At 45.3% G+C, this 25,720-nt stretch overlaps 2 protein-coding genes across 26 annotated transcripts in view; both read left to right on the forward strand.

Annotated features, from left to right (window-relative positions):
• LOC119400020 (ubiquitin carboxyl-terminal hydrolase 7) overlaps window positions 1–6,602 on the forward strand; it is an 85,621-nt gene extending 79,019 nt beyond the window's left edge. For all 21 annotated transcript variants that reach the window (XM_049417920.1, XM_049417935.1, XM_049417919.1 and 18 more), the window contains one exon: window positions 1,462–6,602. The gene's annotated coding sequence lies outside the window, so the exon portion shown is untranslated. The remainder of the gene's footprint in view (window positions 1–1,461) is intronic.
• A 1,300-nt stretch (window positions 6,603–7,902) lies between these two features.
• The window catches only part of LOC119400021 (DNA-directed RNA polymerase III subunit RPC5), an 87,391-nt gene continuing 69,573 nt past the window's right edge, over window positions 7,903–25,720 (forward strand). For all 5 annotated transcript variants that reach the window (XM_049417939.1, XM_049417940.1, XM_049417941.1 and 2 more), the window contains exons 1-12: window positions 7,903–8,056; window positions 9,546–9,674; window positions 11,965–12,089; window positions 14,059–14,141; window positions 14,927–15,025; window positions 15,712–15,875; window positions 16,928–17,040; window positions 18,396–18,496; window positions 19,453–19,573; window positions 22,033–22,114; window positions 22,312–22,371; window positions 23,194–23,294. In XM_049417939.1, the coding sequence (XP_049273896.1) occupies window positions 7,991–8,056; window positions 9,546–9,674; window positions 11,965–12,089; window positions 14,059–14,141; window positions 14,927–15,025; window positions 15,712–15,875; window positions 16,928–17,040; window positions 18,396–18,496; window positions 19,453–19,573; window positions 22,033–22,114; window positions 22,312–22,371; window positions 23,194–23,294 (1,244 nt within the window). In that variant the 5' untranslated portion in view covers window positions 7,903–7,990. The remainder of the gene's footprint in view (window positions 8,057–9,545; window positions 9,675–11,964; window positions 12,090–14,058; window positions 14,142–14,926; window positions 15,026–15,711; window positions 15,876–16,927; window positions 17,041–18,395; window positions 18,497–19,452; window positions 19,574–22,032; window positions 22,115–22,311; window positions 22,372–23,193; window positions 23,295–25,720) is intronic.

A 25,720-nucleotide genomic window follows, 5' to 3' on the forward strand; every position in this document is an offset into this window, starting at 1 on the left:
CGCGGACTAATTGTTGCTGTGACCACTGGCCAAGCAAGAAAAGCACGAAAAGCATTGGCATTGGAAAAGGCATTATTCCACGATTGCACCCCAGTGCAGCGTGGACAACTGAGCTTTGGCTTCGGATTGTCTGCGACTAAGAAGTAACTTGAAGCCAGTTACTAAATCCATCAGCTATCAAGCAATGGCAGCCCCCCATGCTCAGACAACAGCGGCGGTTTCTGGTGGTGTCAACACGTGATTTAGACTTTGTAGACTTATTTTTATGTTATAAATTGCAGCAAAATGTTTGAGATTGTGTTTATTGCAGCGGCAAATTTCATTTTTGAGCCCGAAATGAATTTCGTTGAAGTGGAACGGCAGAAGAAAAATTGTTCGTTGTGTTGAACATATTTATGCATTGACTCCTATGGACTGCTGACGGGGAACGTGAGAATTTTTCGTTCTACCGGAAATTTTGTTGAAGCGGCGTTCGCTGTAGCGGGGTTTGACTGTACACAGTTCGGTCTGTCCATAAATGTATTGCTACTTAAAGTTACACACTGTTCTGGCTTAGTCTGTAAGAGTATTGGCACTTCATGTACACAGTTCGAGCTCGCCCATAAAGGTATCTGCACTTAGCATTACAGTTTTGACGTGTCTGTAAATATTGGCAACTAGCATTACGCAGTCCCAACTTCTCCGTAAATGTGTTGTCACCATAGGTCGGCAAACTCGCTCATGGTTAACTCGTTCAGACTTACTGAGATTGAGCTGTCAGTCTGAGTCTGAGTGAGTCCACTGGAGGAAAATTGTGAGGATTCTGAGTCAGAATGAGCCCTGAGCGCAAAATATATTTTTGAGCGAGTCTCGGGGGGCTTCACTTTGTTTGCCAAGGTTGGCACCTATTGTTACAGTTGCTGCTTGTACATAAAATCATTAAAGATTAAAGGCTTCCGGCACCCGATGAGTACATGCAGCTGCTTATGAAGATGTTGAGGCACTGTTTACATTGATACCGTGTTTTCTCGCTTCTAACCACCCCTGCATTTAACCCTCACCCTTAGCTATAAACTGCAGAAACATATTTTCAAATCCTCATGTACTTCCATGAAACCACTTTTTTTGCATTACCATGAAGCAGTGCCATGAAGCCAACTCGTGTACTGAAAACATAAATTCTACAAGAGTTTTATATCGAACTATGTGATATACCAAACTAATTCCCGTTGTTTTGCAAGTTCGATGTTTGTGGGTTTGACTGTACTTATACGAGTGAGCAATGTATAACTTATACAAGTGAGCAACATATAAGCGAGATTTCACTGTACTTCCAAGTGTGTGGGATGGTGTGATTAGTTGCTTTGCTGTTCCGGAGGGGTAATAGATCATTCTGTTTCTGCCATTCCTCTTAAGCGCTTATTTAAGCCTCATCTAGTGCCGAGCCCTTCAGCATTTGATCCTTTTTCTCTTGCAACCCAGTTGCAGCGGAGACGCCAGGTGCGCTTGAGGACGATGACACTTGCACGCCACCACCACCACTACCATCCGAAAAAAAGAGGGGTCGAACCGTTGTCGTCCCCTCCGGCATCTGGCAAACGACGACGACAAAGACGGTGGTGGCAGTCGGCAAAAGCAACGGGCGGCGGCAAACGGCGCACGCGCCGCCGCCTTTGCCGCGCCGAGAGAGAAAAAAAAAAACGCTTTTCCGCGGCGGCGACGACGGCGGTGGCGGTCTCGCCGTCCTCCTCTTCCCTTGACGTCTTTTCTTTTTTTTTTTGCATCCTCTCTCTCTCCCTCCCCCCTCCTTCGGCACGTCGGCTTCTCCTTTCCCCCGAAAACTGCAGCGACGGGAAAAGGACAGTGTGCTACTGCTGTGCGTGTGTGTGTGTGCTAGGAAGTAACTCTTGCTGTGACAGAGAAAGAGAACTTGGGGGGACGTTTTACGACGGCATCGATTGAAAGTATTTTCTTTCTTCGTTTCACCCGCTGCTCATGGCCATGACTTGCATCTCCACGCTCCCCTCCCTTCGCCCTCGCTTAGTCTTTGCCCTCTCTCCCGTCACTGTGTTTACAGTGTCCTTTTCTTTTTCTTTTCTGTCTCAGAATATCCCTGTGCACACTACTGGGAGCTCTGTCTGTCTCTGCCGTTAATGTCAAGGTTTTCCGGTTTACGTTTACTTTCACCAGACATGTATAAAAATCCGCACTTTATTTACACTCGTCTCTTAAAACGCCACTTCGCTTTTATACTCTCAAGCGTTTATTTTGAGAAGTTTTCTTAACTGAAAAGCGTTCATTGGGAGGACTAGGGCCAGTCCTGGCAGTCTTAGTTCGTCTCTCCTCCGCCCTTAGTCATTCGTAGGTTCTCCTGATAGTTGCGGCGACATTTCCCGGCTGAATGAATTCTTCATAGAGTTTTCGCTCCTCGGTTGGTCAGGTTATTGCTGCCTCGAATAGTCGCGCGTTTTAAGCGCCCGTTCCTTGGTCCTCTGCTAGAGGAAAGCTTTTGTCTTGGCATTTAAGCCTGTACTCTGCTAGTCTCCTTAAGCCAACTTTTCTTTTTCTAATCGCTGCCAAAGTCCCAAATCCGTTAACGTGAGGATAAACTGCCACACCAACTGCGCACACTGGGTGAAATCTTTTTTTTTTCTTTTCTCATACAAATGTTTTCTCAAATCACAATTATTGTTCAGTGCAGGCAAAAGCTCACATATTTTTACTCTGGTCTCGTCAGAACTTCGTTTATGGAATGCCAAAAGTTTTCGATGTTCTCATTCACAGATCATTAGCTTGTAAAACATTAGTTCGCATTTTACTAATGAACCAGTGCATTGACTGTAGGTGCAGTTCTTATGGTGCCATCTTGTGTTGATTTAGTCTACAATACCTCACAACAGTTCTGCGAGGTTTTGTGCAAACGTCAACAAATCCACTTCAACCTTTGCTGCTCCTACTACATTTGCGCCAGTCAATGGGTTTTGTAGAACGCAATCGGTGTTCAGAGTTGTGGTTCGGTGTGCCCTAGTTAGCGTGACAAGATGGCACCAACAGCGGTACTGCACATCTTTCTCTGCGTGGTGTTCGCGTGTAGAAATGCAGCGCGTTTATCTATGGCCTAAAGCCAAAATATGTTGCAGCTGCCTTTGTGGCGTTATTTTCTGGCCTAATCGTGCTCAAGAAATTTTATTTGTAAAGCTCTGGTACATTTTTTTTTCTTGTAGAGAGCTTATTGTGCTGTGGAAGCTCTGCAACCTAATCGTGCAACACAATTCTGCCGATTTTACACCCTTGTTACACCCTGCTTCATGCCCGTCTAAACATTATTCACAAATGTGGTGTAAATTACTCCGATTGTTTGTTTTTGTTTCCGTAGACAACAGCGCGCACCTTTTTACTGCGGTACCAAGCGAGTTGCATATGGTTCCCATCAAAAAAAACGGGAAATACTCAACAATATCCACCTCTTCGTGGGTATGCCATATAGAGGGAGCAATTTAACCCCATTGACTATCCACTCAATGGAGGGTGTTAGTTACATCCAAAAGGGTGTGAAATGTACACTATTTTCAACTAAGTATCTTGGCTTGTGAAAAAAAAACTAAATGTACCGCACTTGTGTCTATCGGTGCATGGAAATGCACTGCATCAAGCTCTTGGTGTACATGTTCAGTTGTGAGCAGTGTGTGGCAACCAGTGGGTGGTCTCGGCACAAGCAGTTGTGTTAAAACGGAGCTGACAAAGGAGTGTGATGTACTTAGATCATCTGTCGCGGGCGTGTTGTGTCGGAGTGCTGGAGAATTGCTTATAAAAGATTGTGGTCACCGTGCATCTCCCTTGTTCTTTTTTCCGAGTGTTTGGCTTCGATTGAGTGTTGTTCACTGCTGCCGGCGGCAACCAGACATAGATCTTGCAATACAGCGTGCTTGTGGAACACTGCCTCGAGTACACTTTTGAAAACAACCTGCACAATTTGAGGCGTATCTGTCCCATGCCGGTAATAGTCATAATTGTACGCCTTTTCTTGCATGCACGTTACGGGCATGACACAGCGTTTTGGGCCGAAGTGTACAATATTAAGCGTACTGTTTAAAGCAAATAAATGCGAGCAGTAACGGGATAATCGCAATTTTTTTTAAAGGCTCAGATGAGCTTTGCACGGTGTAGCATGCAACAGTATACACCGGTGGATGTTTTACACCACATGAGTTGTAAACTGTACAGGTACGCCTCAAAGGGTGTAAACACAAATTTGTGACCCTTGGCGGTTTTACACCATATAAGGTGTAATTAAGGCAGATTTGCTTCAAATGGTGTAAAATGTATTAGTGTGCACAGTCAAACATCTTACCCTGTTGATGCTGCATCAATATTTTTTGCAGAAAATGCAGTATACGGGGTGTGCATGCACACAAGCTGAATTAAAGGAAACGAATCCTTGATGTTAAACGTTTTGATGTTTTGCAAAAAACAAAAATGGCACCTTAGCGTTAACGCTGTCGCGAAAAAAGGAAGCTCCGAGAAATGTAAACCTTCCTTCTACCGTTGTCGGTGGTCAAGGTCTTTTTCTGTTTCTTGAGAGAAAGTTCAAGCAAGCCTAACTTAACTGACACATAACGTGCAACTAGTCTGTAATGCGGCAAAAAAAAGGACCTCAGCCTTCAGCGGTTTCCGATGTGTTATTTTCCAATGTGTTATTGTGGTGCATAAAATATGGCGGGCTTACTGTGGTGTACATTTATGGGTATGTTTTTTTTTACAGAAGCATTAGTGTCTGGTGCCTTTGTGTTTATGCTATTGGGAAGGAATTGTGAAATCTTGCTAGTGCGGGCAAAAGTAAAGAGCCTGCCTTGTGCTGTCGTAGTTGTACCTAGTGCCATCGGTTTCCAAAAAGTGGTACGTTGTGGCCGCCATGTATGGTATCGGTCCATTTTTTTAAGGTTCAGAAATATGTGCAACGTCGAGATTATGCAAACGAGCACGGGTGTATTTTCTTCACTGCCCTCGGTGATTAACGTTTTTGTATGTGCTTTGCAGTGAGAGTTCCTTTTCTCGTTGACTTCCTGTTTGCAAAGGCTTGCTGTTCTTTTAACGCTTGCCCTTGTGTGTATTATTCGCGTGGCAGTTTGTGCAGGTGTATGCAGTGTGTAACAGTGTACCAGCTGCAGTGTGCAATGCCTATGTGCACACACGCATACACACCTCCCCTCTTTATTCTTAGTTCATTAATGCAAGAGCATGTCAGCTGGCACGTTGAGCATTTTCATGGAGCTTTATTACTCGGTGATCTTTCTATGTCATGGTGTTTGTTTCACCAAAAATTTTTGGGGAAGTATCGTGAACCTGCACTTTTCAGGTGATCGAAGTTGGCTTCTTTGGTGTGAGTGGATTGAGGGCGCTTGGAACAGTGCGGCGATTACGGAATGTTTCGTGAAGCGATCTCTAAACTGCAGCTCGTTTGCCACCTTTTAAGCTCTGCACAGGGAAGGAAGGTGCTTTGCAGTCTGAGCGTGCAGAGCGTTGCGATTGCCGTTCCTTTCTGAGCAAGCAGGGAACGGCGCACTCATTGACGGCCGTTGTACGACCGTAAAGCAGCAGTTTCCATGGACGAAAGGAACGGGTGGAAATTGCACCAATCTCGCTTCTACGAGATGTACACTTTCCTTATCGCCTAAAAAAAAAAATCTTGCGGATTGAGATGAGCAAGGGCAGTATCCGAGTTGCCCAGAATTCAAGAGCAATCAAGTCTGCTGTTTATCCATGAGTCAATTACGGACAAACCTCATGACTGAGTTGCATCTGACACGAAAATTCCTTAGCTATATCCGAAAATTTTCGACACTGACAGGACTATACGCCATTTTCTTTGTTATAACCGGTAATTCGTTATATCCACATGTTATTTCGAGGGTTGCTTTATACGGACATTTCCCAATGGATGGTGCATATCTGGCTACTGCTGTGACTTATTTCCGGCTTCATGTCGCGACGCTCGGTCTCTTATTTGTCCCGTTTCCGTCTCTCGATTCCTTCTATCTTTTTTCCATTTTTTGTGACAAGGGGTAGTCCGTCAGTAAGGATAGTAGTAGCTGGGAGGGGAGTAGCCGGCTGCTAAGAGTCCGTACCGCTTCAAGTCCGTACCGTTTCAGGGCTGTACCACTGCAAGACCGTACTGACCGTAGCCTTGACTTCTCGTTCCGCATAGCCACTTCTTAATTTTTTTTTTTCTGTCGCTGTCTTGCGAGGGAAGGTGAGATTACCTAGAGTCGGATGCAAGGGAGGGGGAGGGCTGAGAATCCTCAGCTGTTCTTTAGTCTTTTTTTTTTTTTTCATTATATGCATGTACAGATTTAAAAGAAACAAGCAAGCGCGATAAAACGATGTGCTTGCGCGCCAATGTTGAAAGGAGTGTGTGCGAAACGGCATGTCTGTGTGTGTGAGTGCGAGTAGAACACTTTTTTTGTTTCTCTGCTTGTCGCGGGTGCCCGTTTGTGAAGTGGCGCCACCCCACCCCCCCATCCCCCAGTGGTCGTTGAGGAACTTTAAGGGGCAGTAATATTTAGTGAATGTTGTGGAACATTTTTTTTTTTTTTTGAGAATAAAACTTGGAAGGAAAAGAAAGACTACTGGCCTGTCTTCTTTGCGTTTGCTTGTGTCTTTAGCGATGCATTGTACATACTACGGTACGTACCACAGTGGCTGTAGGTGGCACTGACATACAATGTGCCAACATGCAGTAACTGGCTCAGTTTCTAAATGAATTTCCTGCAAGGACAGTGAAAACGCCTCTGTGCAGTGCTCACGTAGCAAGGTCGACAACTGGGCTAGTTGGTGCATTTTCATTTTAGGTTGAAGCACTGCAAACAGCTAAGGTGAAGTAGGGACACAACAAGTGCTGTAAGAAAGGAATGCATGTGAAATGCTTGTTGTGTTCGTTGAACTTCATCTTCGTTGTTTGCACTGCTTCAATCTAAAATGAAAGTTTTCATTAAGGTTGTGTCAAAGAATCGAGCCCTCAATGTTCCCTTCCTTCATGGTTCATTGAAGGGGGCATACAAAGTAGAGCAGTCTTTGCTGCAATCAAAACTCTGACTTATGATGTCTGAGCCGGAGTTCTAGGCCCAGGCACTAGTCGAAATGGTGGCTTCAGCGACACCCCTTGTTCAAGAATATTCATCGTTCATATACCGTACTACATTTCGAGCACAAAGTGCAGCCAGGACATGGGGCTGATAAAGTGTGTGACAAAAGGAGGCTTTACCTCGCATGACAAGTTATGGGTTAGAGAGCTGCCGTGGAGATCCAGGTTTGGGCGCAGTTGATCACTTAAAATGTCCCAAGCCAGGGCCGTAACTAAGGGGGGGGGGGGGAGGGTGTGCTGACACCCCCCCTGCTTTAACTTTTCGGGTGATGCTAAAATACTTGCACGCCTTCACAGCGACCACCACAATACTTCACAGCGACCACCAGTCGGCAAAATTAGCCGTTCTGCACACAAACACTCCCCGAAAAAAATTCCTGGGTACGGCTCTGCCCAAGCCATTTCCTGCACCGTCACGCAGAATGCACAACATTGGTTTGGGACGCTCGACGACACGGTTTCAATTAACCGCGCGTCCTTCATCGTTGTTTATTTGAACGGGAAAGTGCCCGAAGTTATTGATGGCGGCACGACATGTTGAAGCATATGTACAAAAGGTCCAACGCACGCCGTTGCCTATGTTCACGCATGCTGGTCAAATCGAGGCTGCTTAGCATGGACGACACATCTAAATAGATATCTTGATTGCAAAGGGCGTTTGGCGGCGACACCTCGATAAATTTGATCATCGAGTCTTCCACGACATCCATCGCTCTTCGTCTCTATGCCGTACAGAACAAAGGAGCACGAATGGCGGTGACAGTTGACTAACAGGTCCAGAAACGCGCTCCGCGGCCGCCGCGTACAGCAGCAGTGCAATCGCACCTTGGAGAAGTTCGCCATTTCGCCCGGCAACGCTGAGCGTTCAGTATGGCGGCTCCCATGGCTTCAGCCGCCGCGAACAGCCAAGACGATGACGACGAAGTCGTGCAAGAGGTATGGTTGCCCCATATTTTCCCTTATTTCCCCGATATCGCGTCCTCGTTTCGCTTGAGATGTAATCGCCGAACCTCCACGTTCTTTCGCTCCATGACACGACGCGTTGGTAAGCATGCACGAGGGTAAACCCGATGACACATGGCACGATGGTGCCTCTTGCACAAGTCAATCGCCTCACAAATAAAGTTTGCTGAAAGCGTCGTGGGAGTTCGCATTCGTCGGAGTATTAAATTACCGTTCTGGCAGTGCTGGGCTGCGTCCGTACGAGCTAAAGCTAGAAGGCTAGCAGAGCCATTCGTAGATGTCAGTACGAAGCGATAACACCACGCGATCTGAATGCATGCTGCTTCAGCGTCGGTGTTACAAAGCATAGTTCGTTGGGGCAAAGTCTCTAAGCTTCGAAGCGCACTTCGAGCCGCAGTGTTCACTTGGAAATCTTCTTATCTAGCATCACTTAACTTTAACGTTAGACATCCTTGTAGCTTTAACGTAAACGTGCACTTGCGTGCGGCGTTGCCGTAGTTTAGATCGATGTAGCGTCATTAGAGTTATGACTACACGTTGCTTTTTGCGACGGTTTCGTGAGATATACAGGGGCGGTGGGTTCGCGGACGGTCACTTGAATTTTTCGAGTGCGTATTTACTGAGGAAGTACTCTTGCTTTAGACTGGCTTCGCCGGCAATGACGCGGAAATCAGCTTATCTCTTGAGACGCTTCGGTGCATGCGAAGCATATCTCACTGAACTAGTCGGCAGTTTTAGGATAGAGTAACCAAAGCTTTGCGTTTGTTGCCACTGCGCACGCGTCGCATGCTAACCGGGGTGGGCAGGGGGGGGGGTCATCTTCTCCCCCCTCCCCAAGGATCTCGCTTGTGCGTGCCCTGAAAATCCTGGTTTTGTTCGTGACGCTAACAGGGGTGTAGGCATAAATAATTTCAGGCGTAGACCCCCCCCGTATGTACACCCAGGAGCAAAAGTGTACGGACCGCGGGTGCGCGTGCCGAAATCGCTGTCTACGCCGTCTAGTCGCGAGCCGTCTGCTGTCGAGAGCATTGCTTTGACGGAACTGCTGTCGAAGGCATTACTCTGAGGGATTTCGTCAGAGAAATGCTGTCGACAGCAGACGGCTCGCCACTAGACGGCAATGGTCCGCATACTTTTGCTCACGGGTGTACGTTCGTGCGTGTGTTTGTACGTGTGCGTGTATATATAGACAAACAAAATGTAAAAACTTTGGGGGGGGGGGTATATTTAAACCACGAAGCACCACCCCCCTCCTGGCTACGTAACTGCATGCTAATCTCTCGGGTATGCACATCATTTTTCGAAAGTAGCATGCATATTCAAGGAACGCAAAGCTTGCGTACCCTATTCCAAAACTGCCTGATCTTTCTCCGACGTAGTGGTCCTGACACTAATTGTGGCTTGCTACCTATTTCGTAATTAAGTGATTGAAACTGCAACAATATTTCATTCTTTGTTTCAGCTGGATGTGTACATATCAAAGGCTCTGGCCAACAACCTCTACCTCCTGCAATACCCACACCGGCCGGTCGGCCGCTCCTACAACGAGGAACGCTGTGTTGCAGCCAGAGTCAAGCCGAAACAACAAAAGGTATGATGTCTGACTGATACTCTGTGTTCCGTTACAAAGCTTTTGCCTTACTCATCGTTGAATGTGGTAGCACTTTGACAATGAAAGAAGGGGAATTTCTTCTAGGGGCTTGTTTCTCTGAAAGATATCATTCATAGCGAGGGCCTCGCCCCGGCAGACTTAATGCCTTAGGTTAGCATGCGAGGCTTTAATGGTCAGCTTCCGCCTCATACAGGACCGTACCCAGGACTGGTGAGGCAACCTTGAAGTTCCCTCACCAGTCGCCATGACGTCGTCAATTTTGACGGTGTCTACTAGGGAACACATATGTATTTCCTAATTGGTAAAAATGAATTACATTCACTTCTGAAGGAGCCGGAAACTTGTCATACCAAGTTACAAGAAAGTTCGTCAAACCACTGTGGTCAGAATTCGAAAAGAACACTTTGAAATCGCTGACGTCATCATTGGAGATTTCAAGTGGGAAATTTAAAAGTGAAACTTTTGACACTGGTTTTCTGATCTCTTAGTAAACCTATGGTAGCGAAGTCAACGGCACTAGAGTTCTCGAAGTATAACTTATCAGTCTAAAGTAATTTGTTTCATTTTAGTGTCCCTTCACCAGATGTACATTTTGCTTTTTTATTTTTATAGACAACTAGCACGTGACACAAGTTGCAGGTCTGCTGCTCTGTTTCTAAACTTGCTGAACCTTTCTACTTGTACACTGCCCTGCGACTGACAGATGGGATTACTGTGTGGCTTTTTCACTAAGCCAGTGGCACGGCACCCATGACAGTTTTGGTGCAAAGCACTTATTTTCAACTAAAATGGTCTTATGGTTTGCCAAAGTGTCGTGTGTTCCAGAGCTAATGGCACATCGCAAAATCGGTCATAAAACGTTTCTCATTTCTTTTCATTATAACGTCAGTTGCTGCTTGGCATGTGCTAGTTAGGTTCTGTTCATTCTTACGGACTTTGCTATACAGTTGAACCACATTATAAGAGACACACATTGGGGCGCAGTTCTTGTCTCTTGTATAAGGTGTCTCTTATAAGCAGGGTACCATGTTCTCATTTTCTGATCAACTCCTATTACGATGCAGACACCCTGATGTCTCTTATATCCTAGTGTCTCTTACATCCACTCTTACTCTTACAAAGAGTAATTACATCAGCGTCTCTTATAAAGGGGTTCAGCTGTAGTTCTGAATACCAACGTACAGCCGGCAGCATGCTTAAAGAGGCCCTGCAACACTTTTTAAAGCGTGGTCGGAAAACGCTGCCGATTCAGTAGTCGAGCCTCCTGAGAACACGCAAGCCAAACATTATAGCGCAGCATGCGGCCTGGAATTTAGCGACTTAATTCTCAAAGTCGGCTAGAAGTTGCTCCCTCTTTTGTCTACAAATGATGTCGTATACCCACATTACTGGGCCATATACCCGGAGTCCAGGGCCGGTGGCTTATTTGAGCATCGTGAGCTGCATAGTTACTGTGGCCGCCACGGGATGCCGCCACGTGCCCACGTGTGCGCTCGCATTCGCACTGAAAGTAAGCTGCGCGTTTTAAGAAAAAGTGAAAAGAATGAGCTCAAGGTCATGATGCGCGCTGACGAAGGGACACATCTTCTTGCCCCTTGTCATACTCACCCCACCCCCGCGTAGATTTCAGCGCTTGCTGGTACGAAAGGAGAGAAAGCGCTTGAAGCGTGCGGCATATCCCTGTAACTCCGCTCATGCCTGACGGATTCTAAACCTTCTTGCGGCAGTTGATTTCTGAGGCAGTAAGCTTTTTTATTGGGACCATTAGACGAATTAATTGGAGAAGTGTTGCGGGGCCCCTCTAATACAAACGCCGCGCAGCCTGGCCTGGACCGGCTTCTACTGACGCCAGTGCCGCGAACTGTTTGTCGGTATGTTTGTGGCACCTGACGATAGCTGGGGCGCAGCTCCATTCGACTGGTGTACTTGTCTTTTGCTTGTGTCTGACCGCCAGGGAGAGTGTGCTCGCTATCGACAGCTCCAGCTTTCGTCAGCCACCACAAACATGCCGACCAACACATCGTGGCGCTAGCATCAGTACAAGCCGGTCCAGGCTGCGAGGCGTTCGTATTAAGCGTGCTGAAGGCTGTTCGTAATGGATGTATATTACTCATGGTATTGTCACCAACGTATTTGTTTTAAATTACTTTTGCTGAGTAATAATTTCACACCACACTCGTTGTACAAGCGTGTAGGTGTCCGGTTGGTCACTCTTCGTCGGGGATGCCTAAAGCACGGCCTTATTTACGTTTCCCGACGTTTCCACCAGGTGGAGCTAGAGTTCGCCCTAGACACACGAGATTCCAGCTATGACCGGCTGCGGGGTGAACAGCTCGCCGCCAATGCAGATGGTGGCGGTGACAGGGCCGCCGATCAAAAGCCGATTTTCAAAAGGTGAGCGTGTGTTGACTTATACGCCTGCTTACGTCAGCTTTTCTACAGCACTAGCTGTTACAGAAAAGCTAGGGGCGCTGGCGTCTGGTCAGAGTCGACCATCTAAAGTTTATCGCAAGTGGCGATCGGCAGCGGTGGCCGTCAATCAGCATTAACTATGAAAGAAGAAGTATGGACTTTTTTGTGATCTTTTAGGCCCTGTTTTGGATAATGTGATTTTCAGATAATACGTTATTATTTTTAATGCCCATGAGAATCGTATCAATGGGATTTCACCGTAGTCAGTTCATAGCATTTGGTATGCAAGCTTACTACTCTAAACTGCAGATGGTTTAGAAGGGGTGGTCTATGTAAAGATATCATCATCACCCTGTTATCCTGCATTCTAAGTTCAGCTGTTGCAAAGCTAGGGGTGTAAGCATCTGGTCAGAGTGGGCTATATAAAGTCTATCGTGAGTGGTGATTGACAGCAGCGGATGGCCAGCATAATGGCATATTGTCGTGTGGGCCGGAATAGCCTGGAGCGCTCTCCGTGGCTCGCACCTGACCGATCTTTTTCTTCCTTGTCGGCCATCATGGGCGTTTGTCACAAGTGCCGCTACAAAAATGTATCACTCTAGTTTGATAAAGAACCCTTCCAAAGGTCTCGCAACACCTTCTCTTCTGTCAATATACGATTCACTTGTTACCGAGATTGCTCACGAAAAGTACGCCCTTTCTTCTTTCCTTTATCCCGTTCGTGTAAAAATTAATTTATGCCTGTTGAAAATTTAGTTTCAGTACCTTTTTCTTCTTTTTGCTTCAGAGTTGTCAAAGGAGTTCCGATGCAGGATAGACTAAACAAATTTTTTTATTTCTTCAGTTTGTTTTTTCGAGTTTATCAAATAGGGAATCCTGTGCAAGAACTGTTTCTAAAATGTATTTATGAACTTTTTTGGTGTTTTAGACTTTCACAGTTATATTTCTTGTATTGCGAAAAGCAAAATTTTCTTCTAAACTGTTTAAGTTACTAAGGAAATCAACATATCACGCTAATCTGGAACGGACTGTACCCAGTGAAACAAGAAGGGATGTTCTGAGCCATTTTGAACAGAAGTTGTGGTAAGTTGAACATTCGTATGTGAGTCAATGTCAAGCAAGGATTTCACTCGCAAAAGTTGAACGTACCAGAATTTTTGTTCAAATGGGCTTAGAACATCCATTCCAGTTTTACTGCATACAATATTCCTTCCAGGTCATTGTGATATGCTGACTTTCTTTGCAGCTCAAACAGTTTAGAAGAAAATCTTCCTCCTAATGAGGCGCATTAAATGTTTGTTATTTTTAAAAGCAGCATGCTGCAACAGAAAAATAGTTGCATATTTGAAATCGGCACATAACAATGCATATGCTGTGAAAGTTTCACAACAATCTGCTCAAAATTTATTTTTATTTATTTTTACATACTGCAGCCTCAATGAGGCTATTGCAGGAGTGGGAAAAGAAAAGAAAAACAATAACAGCCAATCACCATTCATGAACAGGCTTCCAGAAATTCTTTGAGTGGTAAGCAACGCACACTTCCGGGCAACAAATTCCAGGCTTCTATAGTTGCAGGAAAAAAAACTATATTTGAACTATATTTGAAATAAAGAAATATGCTTCGTAAGCAGGGCCGTGTCTCCTTAAAAATAACGTAAAGAAATGGTGTACATTGTACAGAAAAGCAATATAGCAGAAGCAACGACATCGATAACTAAAAAACTGTAAGCAATTACAAGGTGTGAGATAACCTATTCCGTGTCTAATGTACTTGGAAACTCATTGTCCTGTTTCTTTTTCTTCCTTTTTTTTAACGTTCTTGCAGCCTAGTGGATAATACTAACGCTTCAGTAGGTTATGTGGGTTGCTTGGAACACTTTCCATGGCTGCGTAGATTGCGTGCTTACGATACGTTTATTTTTTTCTGGTTGCCTTCCTTCGAAAACAGCTCCGTGATGGACAAGCAGCTGCTGACCTCGACGAAGTCAACCACCTCTGCCGAGACCTATGCCGTCGGAATTCTCAGGCCAGGTTTGAACTTTCTTTTTGTCAAGTGATGCTCCTATCGACTGACCTGTGAAGCTGGTGTTCCAAAAAAAAAAATACCCTCCTCACACACAGTTGGCGTGCACCAAAGAAATAATAAATAACACAAAATACATTTTCTTTCTGGGGCTGGGGCTGGGGTTTGAACCCCGGTCTGAAAGCAAGTGCCTTGACCATAGGGCCAAGCGCCCATGCTTGCCCAGTGTGAACTGAACTGAACTGAAGCATATGAATGCGTTCTACCAACAATGCAAAAAACAATTAGGGAAGCAGTCAGGCCTGTGGCCCGGGAAATTTTTTTCGGGGGGGGGGGGGCACTCGCTGAAGGCCTTGACTATTGGAGAAAAACACCTACTATTTTTCTTAATTTTTTTTTGATAAAACACCCTATTGGGAATTGCACATTTCAGGAAAATTCTGACTTAAGGAAAATTGAATTCCGAAACTGAGTTTCCATGATTGCGTGCTGGCCCTTTCATTGGGCCGTGCTACACGCTGACAAACGCTGGAAAGAACACGAAAAACACCATGCCAATCCAGCACGAAAGCAGCGTTCCGGGGACAGCCGCTACCTATAATAAAATGGAACTGTTACGTTGGGAGGGAGCATTGTGCGATGCGAAAGAAAAAGAAAAGAAAGAAAAGCAGTGGGTCAGGCACACCAAGCGTTGCTTGCCCCTATTTCCCCGACAGGGGAAGGACTCCTGAATTTTTTTATTGCTGTTCTTGTTGCGGCACGCTGACTGAATCTATTCTCATCGTTTTTCCAGGAGAACTTCATCTGTCCCCTCTCAGCGCCATCCTGCAGATGACACCATCGTTTCCTTACCTGGACCAGTCGGACAAGAAGGCCAAAGCAGCTGAAGCAGGTGCGCCGAATTTCACCGACCCCTTCTAGGCCCCTCAGGCAGCTGTGTCCCGTTTTTGCAGTGTGTTACCATAAGCCATGGCCTTTTGGCGATATGTTGACATTTTTGGCGGCGTGCTGACAGAGGGGTGAGGTTAAAACTGGAGAGGTTAGAGGAAGGCAAAAAATATGTCGCGTCTATTGTAGACGAAACATACGGCTTTTGTCTGGTAACATCAAGGGAAATAACAACTACTCACTTGTAGCACAAAGTCACCTGGAAATCCGTGCGGATTTCTGAGAAAGAAAGCTTCTTAGTTGCTGCAAAATGTGTCCATGTACTTCAAGTTGTCCATGAATTTGCCCTCGCATTGCCTATTGCTAGCTTCCTGGTTAGCTCATTTGGTAGAGTGACGGCCCCAGAAAGGCGTTGGTCCTGGGTTTGATCCCCGGATCAGGGCGAATTTTTCAGCAACTAGGAAGCTTTCTTTCTGAGAAATTCGTATGGATTTTCTTGTGGCTTCGTGCTACAAGCGAGTGGGTGTCAATTTTCCTTTTTTAACCCTTCTGTCACCTTGCGGGATACCACACAACTGATTTGAATCGCACACTTGAGCCTGAAACATCCACTAGAGGAACTGTGACTCCTGTGCACACATCGCTGGAATATCGATTCGTGACTGTGCTCTCGTCCCGTCGTTCGTACAGCCATGGAAGAGGACGAAGAGGTCGACGAGCCGAAGGCGGTCACCGTGCGGTTCGCGAACCAGGAGACGGACCGTGCCAAGCGGGCCCGCGAGAAGTCATTCCGTTTCATCCACCAGAAGCAGGAAAGCGAGCCATGGGTGGAAGCAACGTTTCACAACTTTGGGGTGAGCCTCTTTCTTTTTTTTGTTGGCTCGGTGCACCTGTGTAGCTTCGCATTTGTTCTGAGACGATGACGTTCTTTTTGTAGTACATTTTTTGTCTTGCTGGCTGTCTAGCCGTCAACTATTAAGTGGGACCTGCCACGCCGGTCTAGTAGTCATGGCGCTCGACTGCTGACCCGAAGGTTGCTGGATCGAATCCAAGCCGTGGTGGCCGCATTTTCGATGGAGGCAAAAATGCTTGAGGCCCGTGTGCTTAGATTTAGGTGCACGTTAAAGAACCACAGGTGGTCCATATTTCTGGAGCCCTCCACTACGGCGTCCCTCATAATCATATCGTGGTTCTGGGACGTTAAACCCTAACAATTATAATATAACATTATTATGACTACTAAATGTGTAAGCATTTCCATGACGATTCAACAAGAAAACTGTCTGTCCGTTTCTGTCACATAAGACGATCACCGCTATGAAGAAATAAAAGAAAAGTTTTCACTCCAGCACTTGGGTTTTAGCCCTGGCCCTCACACTACAGAGGCGAGTGTCAACCACTAAGCTACGCATCCATGCTTACAAAATGTGAACATGTGTAGTGTACATATAGTACACTACAAAATCAGCTAAATTAAGACATATTTATTGTCCAGGGGGTCCAATTCACCCACACCTCAATGTGTCTTGATTCTTTCTTAGCCACTAGACGACACAACTTGCAAAACCAAGTGGTGTACACAGCTGCGTACAAAGCATCTCAAAGGGTTAAGGTAGGCAGTTGCTTCCTTGAAGAAGGTAGGACGACTTCTCAAAAAATTGACTGCAGCGACACCCCGGTATTGAAGGATTTTTTCTGTTTTACCAAGTTTTCACGAAGTGTGCATTTCATTAACATTTCACCAGGTTTCACAAGGTGTGCACTTCACCAATGTTTCATGAAATGTGCATTTCAGCAATGTTTCTAGAAGTGTGCATTTCACCAACATTTCACAACATTTCAGCAAGTTTTATGAAGTGTGCATTTCACCAAGTTTCACGAAGTGTGCTGTCGTGTTTGATTGCAGACTGAGATGTCCGGCGTGGAGCGGGCAATGCTCATCTGCCCGCAGATGGACCGGGACGAGTCTGAGCTTCCGAAGACTCTTCCGGACTACTTCAAGGACCTCGTTGTTGACGAGTGCGTAGTATTCTTTCTTTTGCGTTCTGTTCTCTGCAGTTGTCTGTTGTACCGTGGCACCCACGATTACAGTAAAAGCTTGCTAATTCGGATTTCATGAGATTGGAAAATGCTGAATTATCAGAAGTATCAAGAAAACAATAAACAAATGTCTGTTCATGAGTGCACCTTCATTTTCTTGATGAATACGTAAATTCTGTACTTATTTTGCATAAGGGCAGTGTAAAAGCCGTAATTTTCGTCATTTGCGTCTTCGTTCACGTAGCGACTACGGCAAACGCACATGGGCATGAAGCCAATGAAGCGTTCAGGGCTGTCATGTTATTGCCGTACAGTTCGTGCTGATGATGATGATAGTAATACGGACTGCACTGTCTTGTTTCGGTTGTCGGCAACACAGTTTCCGCTCTTTTGTGTCGCACATTTGCGGTGCTTCATTCCTCGGCGTGCTCCGAAGATTGTCTGAATTAACTGGGGTGCGGCCAAATATGACCAAATTAATGGAGAGTTTCATTCCATTAAAGAATGCATGTGCTTGCCACGACTAGAAAGCAAGTCCAAGTTATCCGATTGTCCAAATTAATGAGGGCCAAATTAATTAGCTTTTCCTGTAGCTCTGGCAATGCGCCGTTGCTACGGCCGTTCCATTCGGTGTTCTTCCAAGAGAAGTGTAAAATTTTAATCGCCTTAATACACCGCGAGGTGGCGACCTTAGCCCAAGCCTCACCCATAGCATCCATCTAGTATAATAGAAATAGGCTCTGCTATGCTTGCCCGCCTCACCTGGTTGTAACACTGCGTTCCCTGCTCATGCTAGCCTCATAAGAAATCACTGCCAGGCTGTGAGGGCACACACGACGCATGTCTCGTTTTTCCTCTAACCGGATGCGGTGTGTTTTCTTTTTCTTTTTTGAACTCTTTAACATTCCCCGGGATGGCGACTTTAGCCCAAGCTCAGTGTCCAATCAGTGACGCTCTTCTGGCTGTCACACTGCTTTCTCTGATTGTGCTGTCCCCGTGCGAATGGAATGGCCTGAGCACAATGCGTTGCCAGAGCTAATTGCGGAGGCCACGGCTGTATGTGCCCTCCAATTGGACACTCAGCCGGAAGCTGCTGTGACAGCTTAGCAGCTAAGACGTTGCACTGCTAAGCTCATCGTTGTCATTGTAGGAGTAGTCACACAGATCACGTGACCACAGGGGTGAGTGAATAAATAAATTAAACGAAATGATGATGATGATAATGCTCAGTCATGTACACTCGCGCGATTATAGCGTCACTGTCTAACGGTTTTCACGGCGTAGAGCTAGCTGCAATTTTTTTTTCTTTCTTTTTTCCTGTATTGTCTTTGCAGCACCAACACGAAAACTTCTGCCAAAGGCTCGCGGGAGTTCTCCATGCACACGCTCGGCAAACTGCCAATCCAAGACCAGATCAAGGCCATTCTCATGAGTGGTGGGTTGTGGCTGTCATTGTCACTGTCATTTCTGTCGGCGTCGTTGCTGTCGTTTCCAGTCAAACCTCCATGTGACGAATCCTGATGTAACGAACTGTCCTTTGTAATGAAGTAAACGTAAAATGGTCTTGCCAGGGATACAGTGTTATAAATATGCCTTTATAATGAATTTTTACATATAATGAATTCCTTTTTTCACTAAGTGCGCCTCTATTTTGTGAGGTTTGACTGTGCAAGGAGTGCTTTGCTTGTGAAGACAATTTTTATTTCGCTCAGTCACTGCAGGCCACCGCGTTCTGACCGATGTTTGGTCTTTCTCGTGCCATCATGCAGTCAAAAGTAGACTTATAAATGAATAGTATTGCTTTTATAGTGTTATGAATACACGCTTATACTAACACATTTCTGGATATAATAATGACTTTTATTTTTGTATCAAATGCCACTTACTTCATTGTAGCGATGTTTGGCAGTAATTTCCTAATTCTCGTCCCACTGACACTTTCCCTGGTGGGTGAAAACATCCAGAAATTTTTGATGGCATAATAAACGTGATTGGATTCTTGGGCAAGGTAACTAATAACATAGTCAAACCTCATTATAACGAAGCCACAACTGGCCAGGAAATAAGTTTATTAGAAAATTATATTTGGTATATTCGTGTTTGTCTGCATCCAGAATTTTGAATATTGGTATAACAAAGCACGAAAATTGGAATTTTAATGTTGCAAGAGTACTATTATTTTTTATTTCTAAACACTTAATTTTTTTTTTTCAAAATTGTCATTCTTGTCATTTGTGTTGTTGAAACTTTATTTTAAAAATTTTTTGCTTTGGCGGCACGAACTGCGGCTACAGAAAGCACTTTACGTTGATTTTTTTGTTTTGAGGCTGACATCCTTGTCATTCATAACCTGCTGAATGCTGTATTACTCTTCCTTGCTTGTTGTTGCAGCCAAGGTTACCAACTTTGCAAAGCTCATGTCAGCACTGCCGCCGAAGTCGGATCCAACATCTGTTGTGCGGTTTCTGCAGCAGGTGGCACTGCTCGTGCAAGGCTGCTGGGTCGTCAAGAGGTGAGAGCGAAGGACGCGGAAAGAGAGTCTGTTCTGAATTATTTAATGCATTCATTCTTTCATTTCTTTTTAGATGCGAAGTATCTCTTGCTCGGGGGTACGTCACGCGGTGTAGTAGTCCGCACTCAAACTATGCATGCGAGACTCTCCTCCTTCCCTCTCTCCAACAGCTGCGCGTTACTCTCTCCACTTCTCTACCAGCACCTGCTTGCGCTTCTCCTGCATTCTCGCTTCTGCTCTCACGGCGCATACGCTACTCTCCTCCTCAAGTCTCCTCTCCTTCAAGTGGTAGAGCGCTGCACACATTCAGTCCAGCGTTTGCCTCGGTTGGCTCCTCTGAAATGCAGGCTCGACGTGCCGAAATTCTCTCCTGCGCAGCGCCGCGATGAGCGCCAGCGCATGCGCGTCCCCTCCCCCTCTCTCTCCTCTCCTATGCTGCCTCTCTCTCGCGCGCCTGTCAACCGCGTTCTCCGCACGCCCTGTGAGAACTAACGGCCAGGCTAGAGGGAAGTAAGACGCGCGTAGTGTTCCTCTTCGCGTTCCACGACGCGAGGTCGGTAGCATGCCCAGCGAACGCCAACAGAACGCGATCGTGCAAGTTCTCCGGTTTCTCATCGCCTCATGGTCCCCTTTAGCGGGAGATGGTGTAATTTTTTTTTGTCTCTCTTTTCGCTCTTGTCACAAACCTCGAAGCCCACAAGCAGTGTAAATGCGGGGGGCCTGAATAAGCTAAATGCAGTTACCCATTTATTGCTGCGTGGAGTGCACGTCGTGCATGGTCATCATCCTTGTAACACATACAGCTAACAGGTGTATGCTACAAGGCCTTGCTCACTATTGCTGCTGCTAAGTGGAGCTTCGCAATGTATCATTTCCGACTGTGTTAAATCTGCATGTTCCTTTTTTTTTTTCTTTTCACGGTAGTGCATGCTTGATGGTGCAGTGTGATGTGAAAGTTCACTGAATGACGAACAAACATACTTTATGCCATCCCTCAGCCAGTGACAAATATGTCTGCCGGCCCGCTGTGCAGAACCAGGGCGTAAAACTCCTGTCAAACATTATTTCAGTAGTTCCATGTCTTGTATCCACGTAATGCAGGTCCGGATGTCATCAGTTGAAAGGGACGCTAAGGAGAAACAGGAAGTAGATCTTTATTAGCAGATTATGCTGTTACGATCACAGTTGTGCGTTCAATGTGAACAGAGCTGCAGTACAAGGTGAGAAAATAGCGAAAGACTGAGGTATCAGGGTTGAGACCCCTTCAAGTTTCCCAGCGCTAGACATTCGTGTTGTAGGATATAACAAACGCATTATGGCCTCTATTCGTCGAGAGCTATTCATTGCAGTTAATAAAAATGCGAGATGAAATATACCTGTGGTACATAAATTGCATTGTGGCATAAATGGATGAAAACGGTGCCTTGCTTTCCATTGGCACGGCCAGCCGTCGTATCCAGCAACACGTTCCACATGAACGCGTGGGATTCTTTCACACTCGCTGATGTCACTGAAATGCAATCCTGCTTCCCTGGCGAGATCCTCATTGCGAGGTTTGCCGCTACGTCATGTGGTTGCAGCAAACATGGAAGCAGTGGCCATGCAGTGGCTGTTTGTGCATGCAGCGCCCTCTGATTCGCTGAGAGCAATGAAATCTGTAATGACAGAGCTTCAACGCCATGCCTGGGGTGAAAGAAACTGAGGAAGCCCGCTCTTTGGTTGTGGATGTCTCCACTAATACGTCATCTTTTTTTTTGTGCTGGACAAAAACTGCACACATTCATGAAACTCTTTCATCCTGTAGCTCAATTTTGTCTCTCTCTCTCTCTCTTTAGCGTACCTTTAATGCAGCAAGTAATACTGTTTGAAGAGATGAAAAATCCTTGAACAGGGGGTCTCGCTAGAGCCAAGGTTTTAACAAGTGGTCTTGTCATAGCCAACTGTTCGACAAGTTATCATGTGTTAGCCAGTAATTCAACAAGTAGTATTCATGCCTTAGGCAACATTTTGACAAGTGGTCTTGTTTTAGCCAGCATTTGGACAAGTGGTCGTGTCATAGGCAACGTTTAGACTAGTGGTCTTGTCTTAGCCAACATTTCCACAAGTGGTCTTGTCTTAGCCTACATTTCAACTAGTGGCCTTTTCTTATTGAACGTTTCGACAAGGGGTCATGTCATAGCCAGCGTTTAGAGAAGTGGTCTCAGCCAACGTTTCAACAAGTGGTCTCGTCTTAGCCAACGTATCGGTAAGTGGTCTTTTCTTAGCCAGCATTTCAACATGTGGTCTTATCTTGGCCAAGACAAGACCACTTGTCATAAGGTTGGCTCAAGCGACATTTACTGTTCAAGGATTTTTCATCTCTCCGAGCCTCCGTCTTTGCCTGAACTTGTGCCCTGTTTACATTTCCACCGACAGAACCAGTACCGTTGTAATACGTACCTCTCTTTTGTGTTACCCAGTGACGTCCTCTATCCAAAGGACAACTTCAGCCCCAAGACTGGCGTTCCGGCCGAGACGATGTGCCGAGCACGCGACTTTTTGGTGAGTCACTGTGCACTTCTGTCGTTGCATTGCTGATCGTTGTTGAATGGGTGAAAAACTTTCATTGCTGTAGGGGGAAAGGAAGGCTTACTTTATTTGTACTCTGCATGCATGCCGTTTCACGAAGAGCAGCATAAAACTTTTCAGGCTTGCTTTCACCAGTCGATTTCAAGTCTGTGCTTGGGCAATTTTTTCAGATGTTCCTCTACACACAGTCAAGGTTCGTCACGCAGACCAAGTTTGCCGACACCGTGAGGGTGAGTGTACTCTTTTTTAATCGTTATTTTTCTTATCCTTACGTTTCTAGTTGCTTAATCGGGGTGTGCAAGTAGTGATATTTAGGAACGAATATGAATCAAATAGTGCCAGAAGAGAGTTGAATTGAATATTAACCCTTCGTAACACGCATTATTATCGGCTGTTAATAAATCCGGGAAATTTACATAATTTGATGGCAAGGTTCTTGAGACCATAAGCGAGTGGAAGTGTTGGAATAAATGACAGTGTATTTTACAACAGTTGTAATTACAACGTAAATAATTATATAATTGTTCTGTAAGTCGTCCGATATTTCTTCATAGACTGAATTGAATGACCCACTCAAATTACATGCGATAGCTTGCTGCTGGCAGCGAGCCTTCTTAAAAAGGTAAAAAGAAATATTTTGAAATTCCCGCCGAGATACCACACGTACAACATCTTGTTAAACGTGGTACTGCCTCCACCAAAGTGATTGTGTGCAGCGAAATATTTCAGCCAAAAGGTACATAAAGGAACTTGAGGCAAAAAGAATGCTTAAGTTTACCATTAGCTGTTAGCATTCCAAACAAGGCAGAACTCAGGGAGAAGATGGAAGCTTTAAATAATGAAAAGTCCTTGGAACACGGGGTGTGACTGGAGCCAACGTTTTGACAGCTAAGGCCTTGTCTTGCGCCCTTGAAGACGACAAGACCACTTGTTTTCGAAACGTTGGCTGCAGTGACAACCCGTGTTCAAGAATATTTATCGGCTCTTGGGTTGTGACATCTGGGTTCCCCGTTTCCGTCGAGAGCCTGACGATATCTCGTTTTCGATTCCAGCTGCCCGTGATAGACGTCAAAACCCTCCTGGAGGAGATGGCAAAGCCAACCCCGAACGGCTGGGAGTTCATGCTGTCTTACGACCGAGACTTTGTGTCAAAGTGAGTCCAGCCGAAACATAGTGCTTGCTCGAAGGTCAAACAAGCTTAGTTAGATCTGCCGGTTGAAACCGGCATTGGTGTGGTCACGTACAGTCGCACCTAATACGATTTGCAACATGCCGCCCTTGGTCAAAAGAGTGCCAACACTGCGAGGGGGTGCCGATGTAGAAAACAATCAGTGAAACAAGCAGCGTTTCAACTGCGGGTATCTTCGAAACCAATTTCACGCTTGCCAGTGTTGCAGTATATACTTGAGGCCCCTTCAACCGTGGCCGCCATGTCACAACTCATATTAAGTGCCACTGTACAGTACTCACGGGTTCAAATGTGAAAGTTTGGTGCTAAGTAATGCACATACTTTCGTTTCTAGCGTCTTTAGTTCATGTAATATTGGCGTAATTTTGTCTGAGACACTTACTTCGGAGCCAACATTACCTTTAGTGGCCACATCGTAGTGACATATTGCTGTTATCACGTGCACTTGCTCATAGCAGTAATTATACAAAAATGATGTCAGTTCGTGAGTACTTTACAGTCTTTGTGTGATTAGAATGGAGTGCTTGGGCCGCGTGCTGGCTGACATTTTCCAGTCAACATGCCACCGGAAAGCACTTGGTGATCTTTTGGGGGCAAAATTCAGTCACAGTGTGTCACAGAGGCTCTTACTTCGCTGGCGCAGAAACTGCCAACAGCCGTGCGCAGCAAGTGGCGCGTTGGATCTCTGAATATTCTGCAACACTCACGGAATGAAGGCAAATTTGGCACTATTGAAATTACCGTAATTAAATGAACTCTTTGCTGTAGTGAGTAATGTAAGGAAATATTTTTGGGGGCTGGTAATTCAGTAATGGGATGAGTTACTTCAGGCGACTGATTTCGAGAATATTACTCGTTACTTTCCCAGTTACTTATCGACTGAAATATATAGCATGTCCATTTCCCTTAAGGCATAAAAAACTGACCAGAAAACAGAAAAAAAGAGAATAAAGACAAGTTCATCTGAGTTTTATGTTATTTATTATTTATTTATTTATCTTTCTATTTATTTATTTGGAAATGTGTCAGACACAGAGTGAATCTTAGATGGCAAGGCTAAAGGCAGAACATTGTCTTCCTCACTGAGGCCTTTTCACCCATACATTGCTCTAGCAGTGAGGCAGCACAGAACGCAAGGGCATACATAAAATTTGTGCAAAAGAATAACATAAATATTGGTACAGTTAAGTGGAAAATGAATGACATAGCACAGTTTCTAAGCAATAACAAATTCATCCAAGCTAATAAGGTTTGTAAGCTAATAAGACTTGTGAGGAGTTCTGAACCTCAAGTGCAGGACGCTGAACATTGAGGCCCGTGTACTTAAATTTAGGTGCCCATTAAAGAACACCAGATGGTCAAAATTTCCGGAGCCCACCACTACAGCATCTCTCAGAATCAAATTATGGTTTTGGGACGTTAAACCCCAACAATTATTATTAGCAAGCTGAAAAAATATCTCTGAGATTTCAATGTAAATACGTGCTGTAAATATAGTGTGCACGAGTTGTGCATGAATGACTTTTGTTGAAGTACTATCAAAGCAATGTCATTACTTTTGGCGAGCTGTAATTTGTAATGTAATTTAATCACATTGATAAAAATTTTACAAAAGTAATTACTAATGTAACCTAGTTGCTGTTTAGCAGTAATGTTGCCATCCCTGGGTGAAAACTTATGTGGAACATTCCGTGGTTGTGATTATTCGAGAAGATTGTGTCGTATCGTTTTGAATCTAGTCACTAAAATGGACGTTGGCCCTAACCTAAGTGTAAAAGCCGGAACTGTAGCGATGTCACGAGAACTGTGGATAGTAAGAGCCAAAGCAGAAAGCATTTTTACGCGTTAGTTTGCTCTTAATCATGGAGCAAGAAAGAAACATTCAGGAGGTTCACCTCCGCTGATTCAGGCGACCAGATAACGTCATGCTCCTGGAGAGCCACATCATGCTTGCGGCATCTGGTGATGAACAAGGAAATTGCTGCCGTGTGTTGCTCCCGTGTGGACGCCGGGTGTGTTCGGCCGTGCTCGTTTTTTGCTCCATCGTCACGGCCTCCTTGAGTAATCTCGCAGAAACTGACGCAACACAAAAAGAAAGAGAAGGGAAAAAAAAAGAAAGAAATTACGTGTCCACTTACGGGAGCGCCGCTGTCGTCTGCTCGCCAACGCTGCCAAAAAGAGAACGCGGGCGTGTTTGCCCAAAGTTGGCTTGCGCAATCGGTCACCTTTTTTTTTTCATTTTTTGTTTTCCTGCATCGTGGTTGCGGCTCTGTGCTGCAAGGCGCCGCCAATTGAAGTGCCTCCGTCAGCACATGCTACATTTTTGTGATGTTATCTGGACACTCGCGGACACCCGTTTTAACGGGAGTTTTCACCTCCTAAATATTTCT

Source organism: Rhipicephalus sanguineus, chromosome 7 (assembly GCF_013339695.2).
Source record: "Rhipicephalus sanguineus isolate Rsan-2018 chromosome 7, BIME_Rsan_1.4, whole genome shotgun sequence".
Lineage (NCBI taxonomy): Eukaryota > Metazoa > Arthropoda > Arachnida > Ixodida > Ixodidae > Rhipicephalus > Rhipicephalus sanguineus.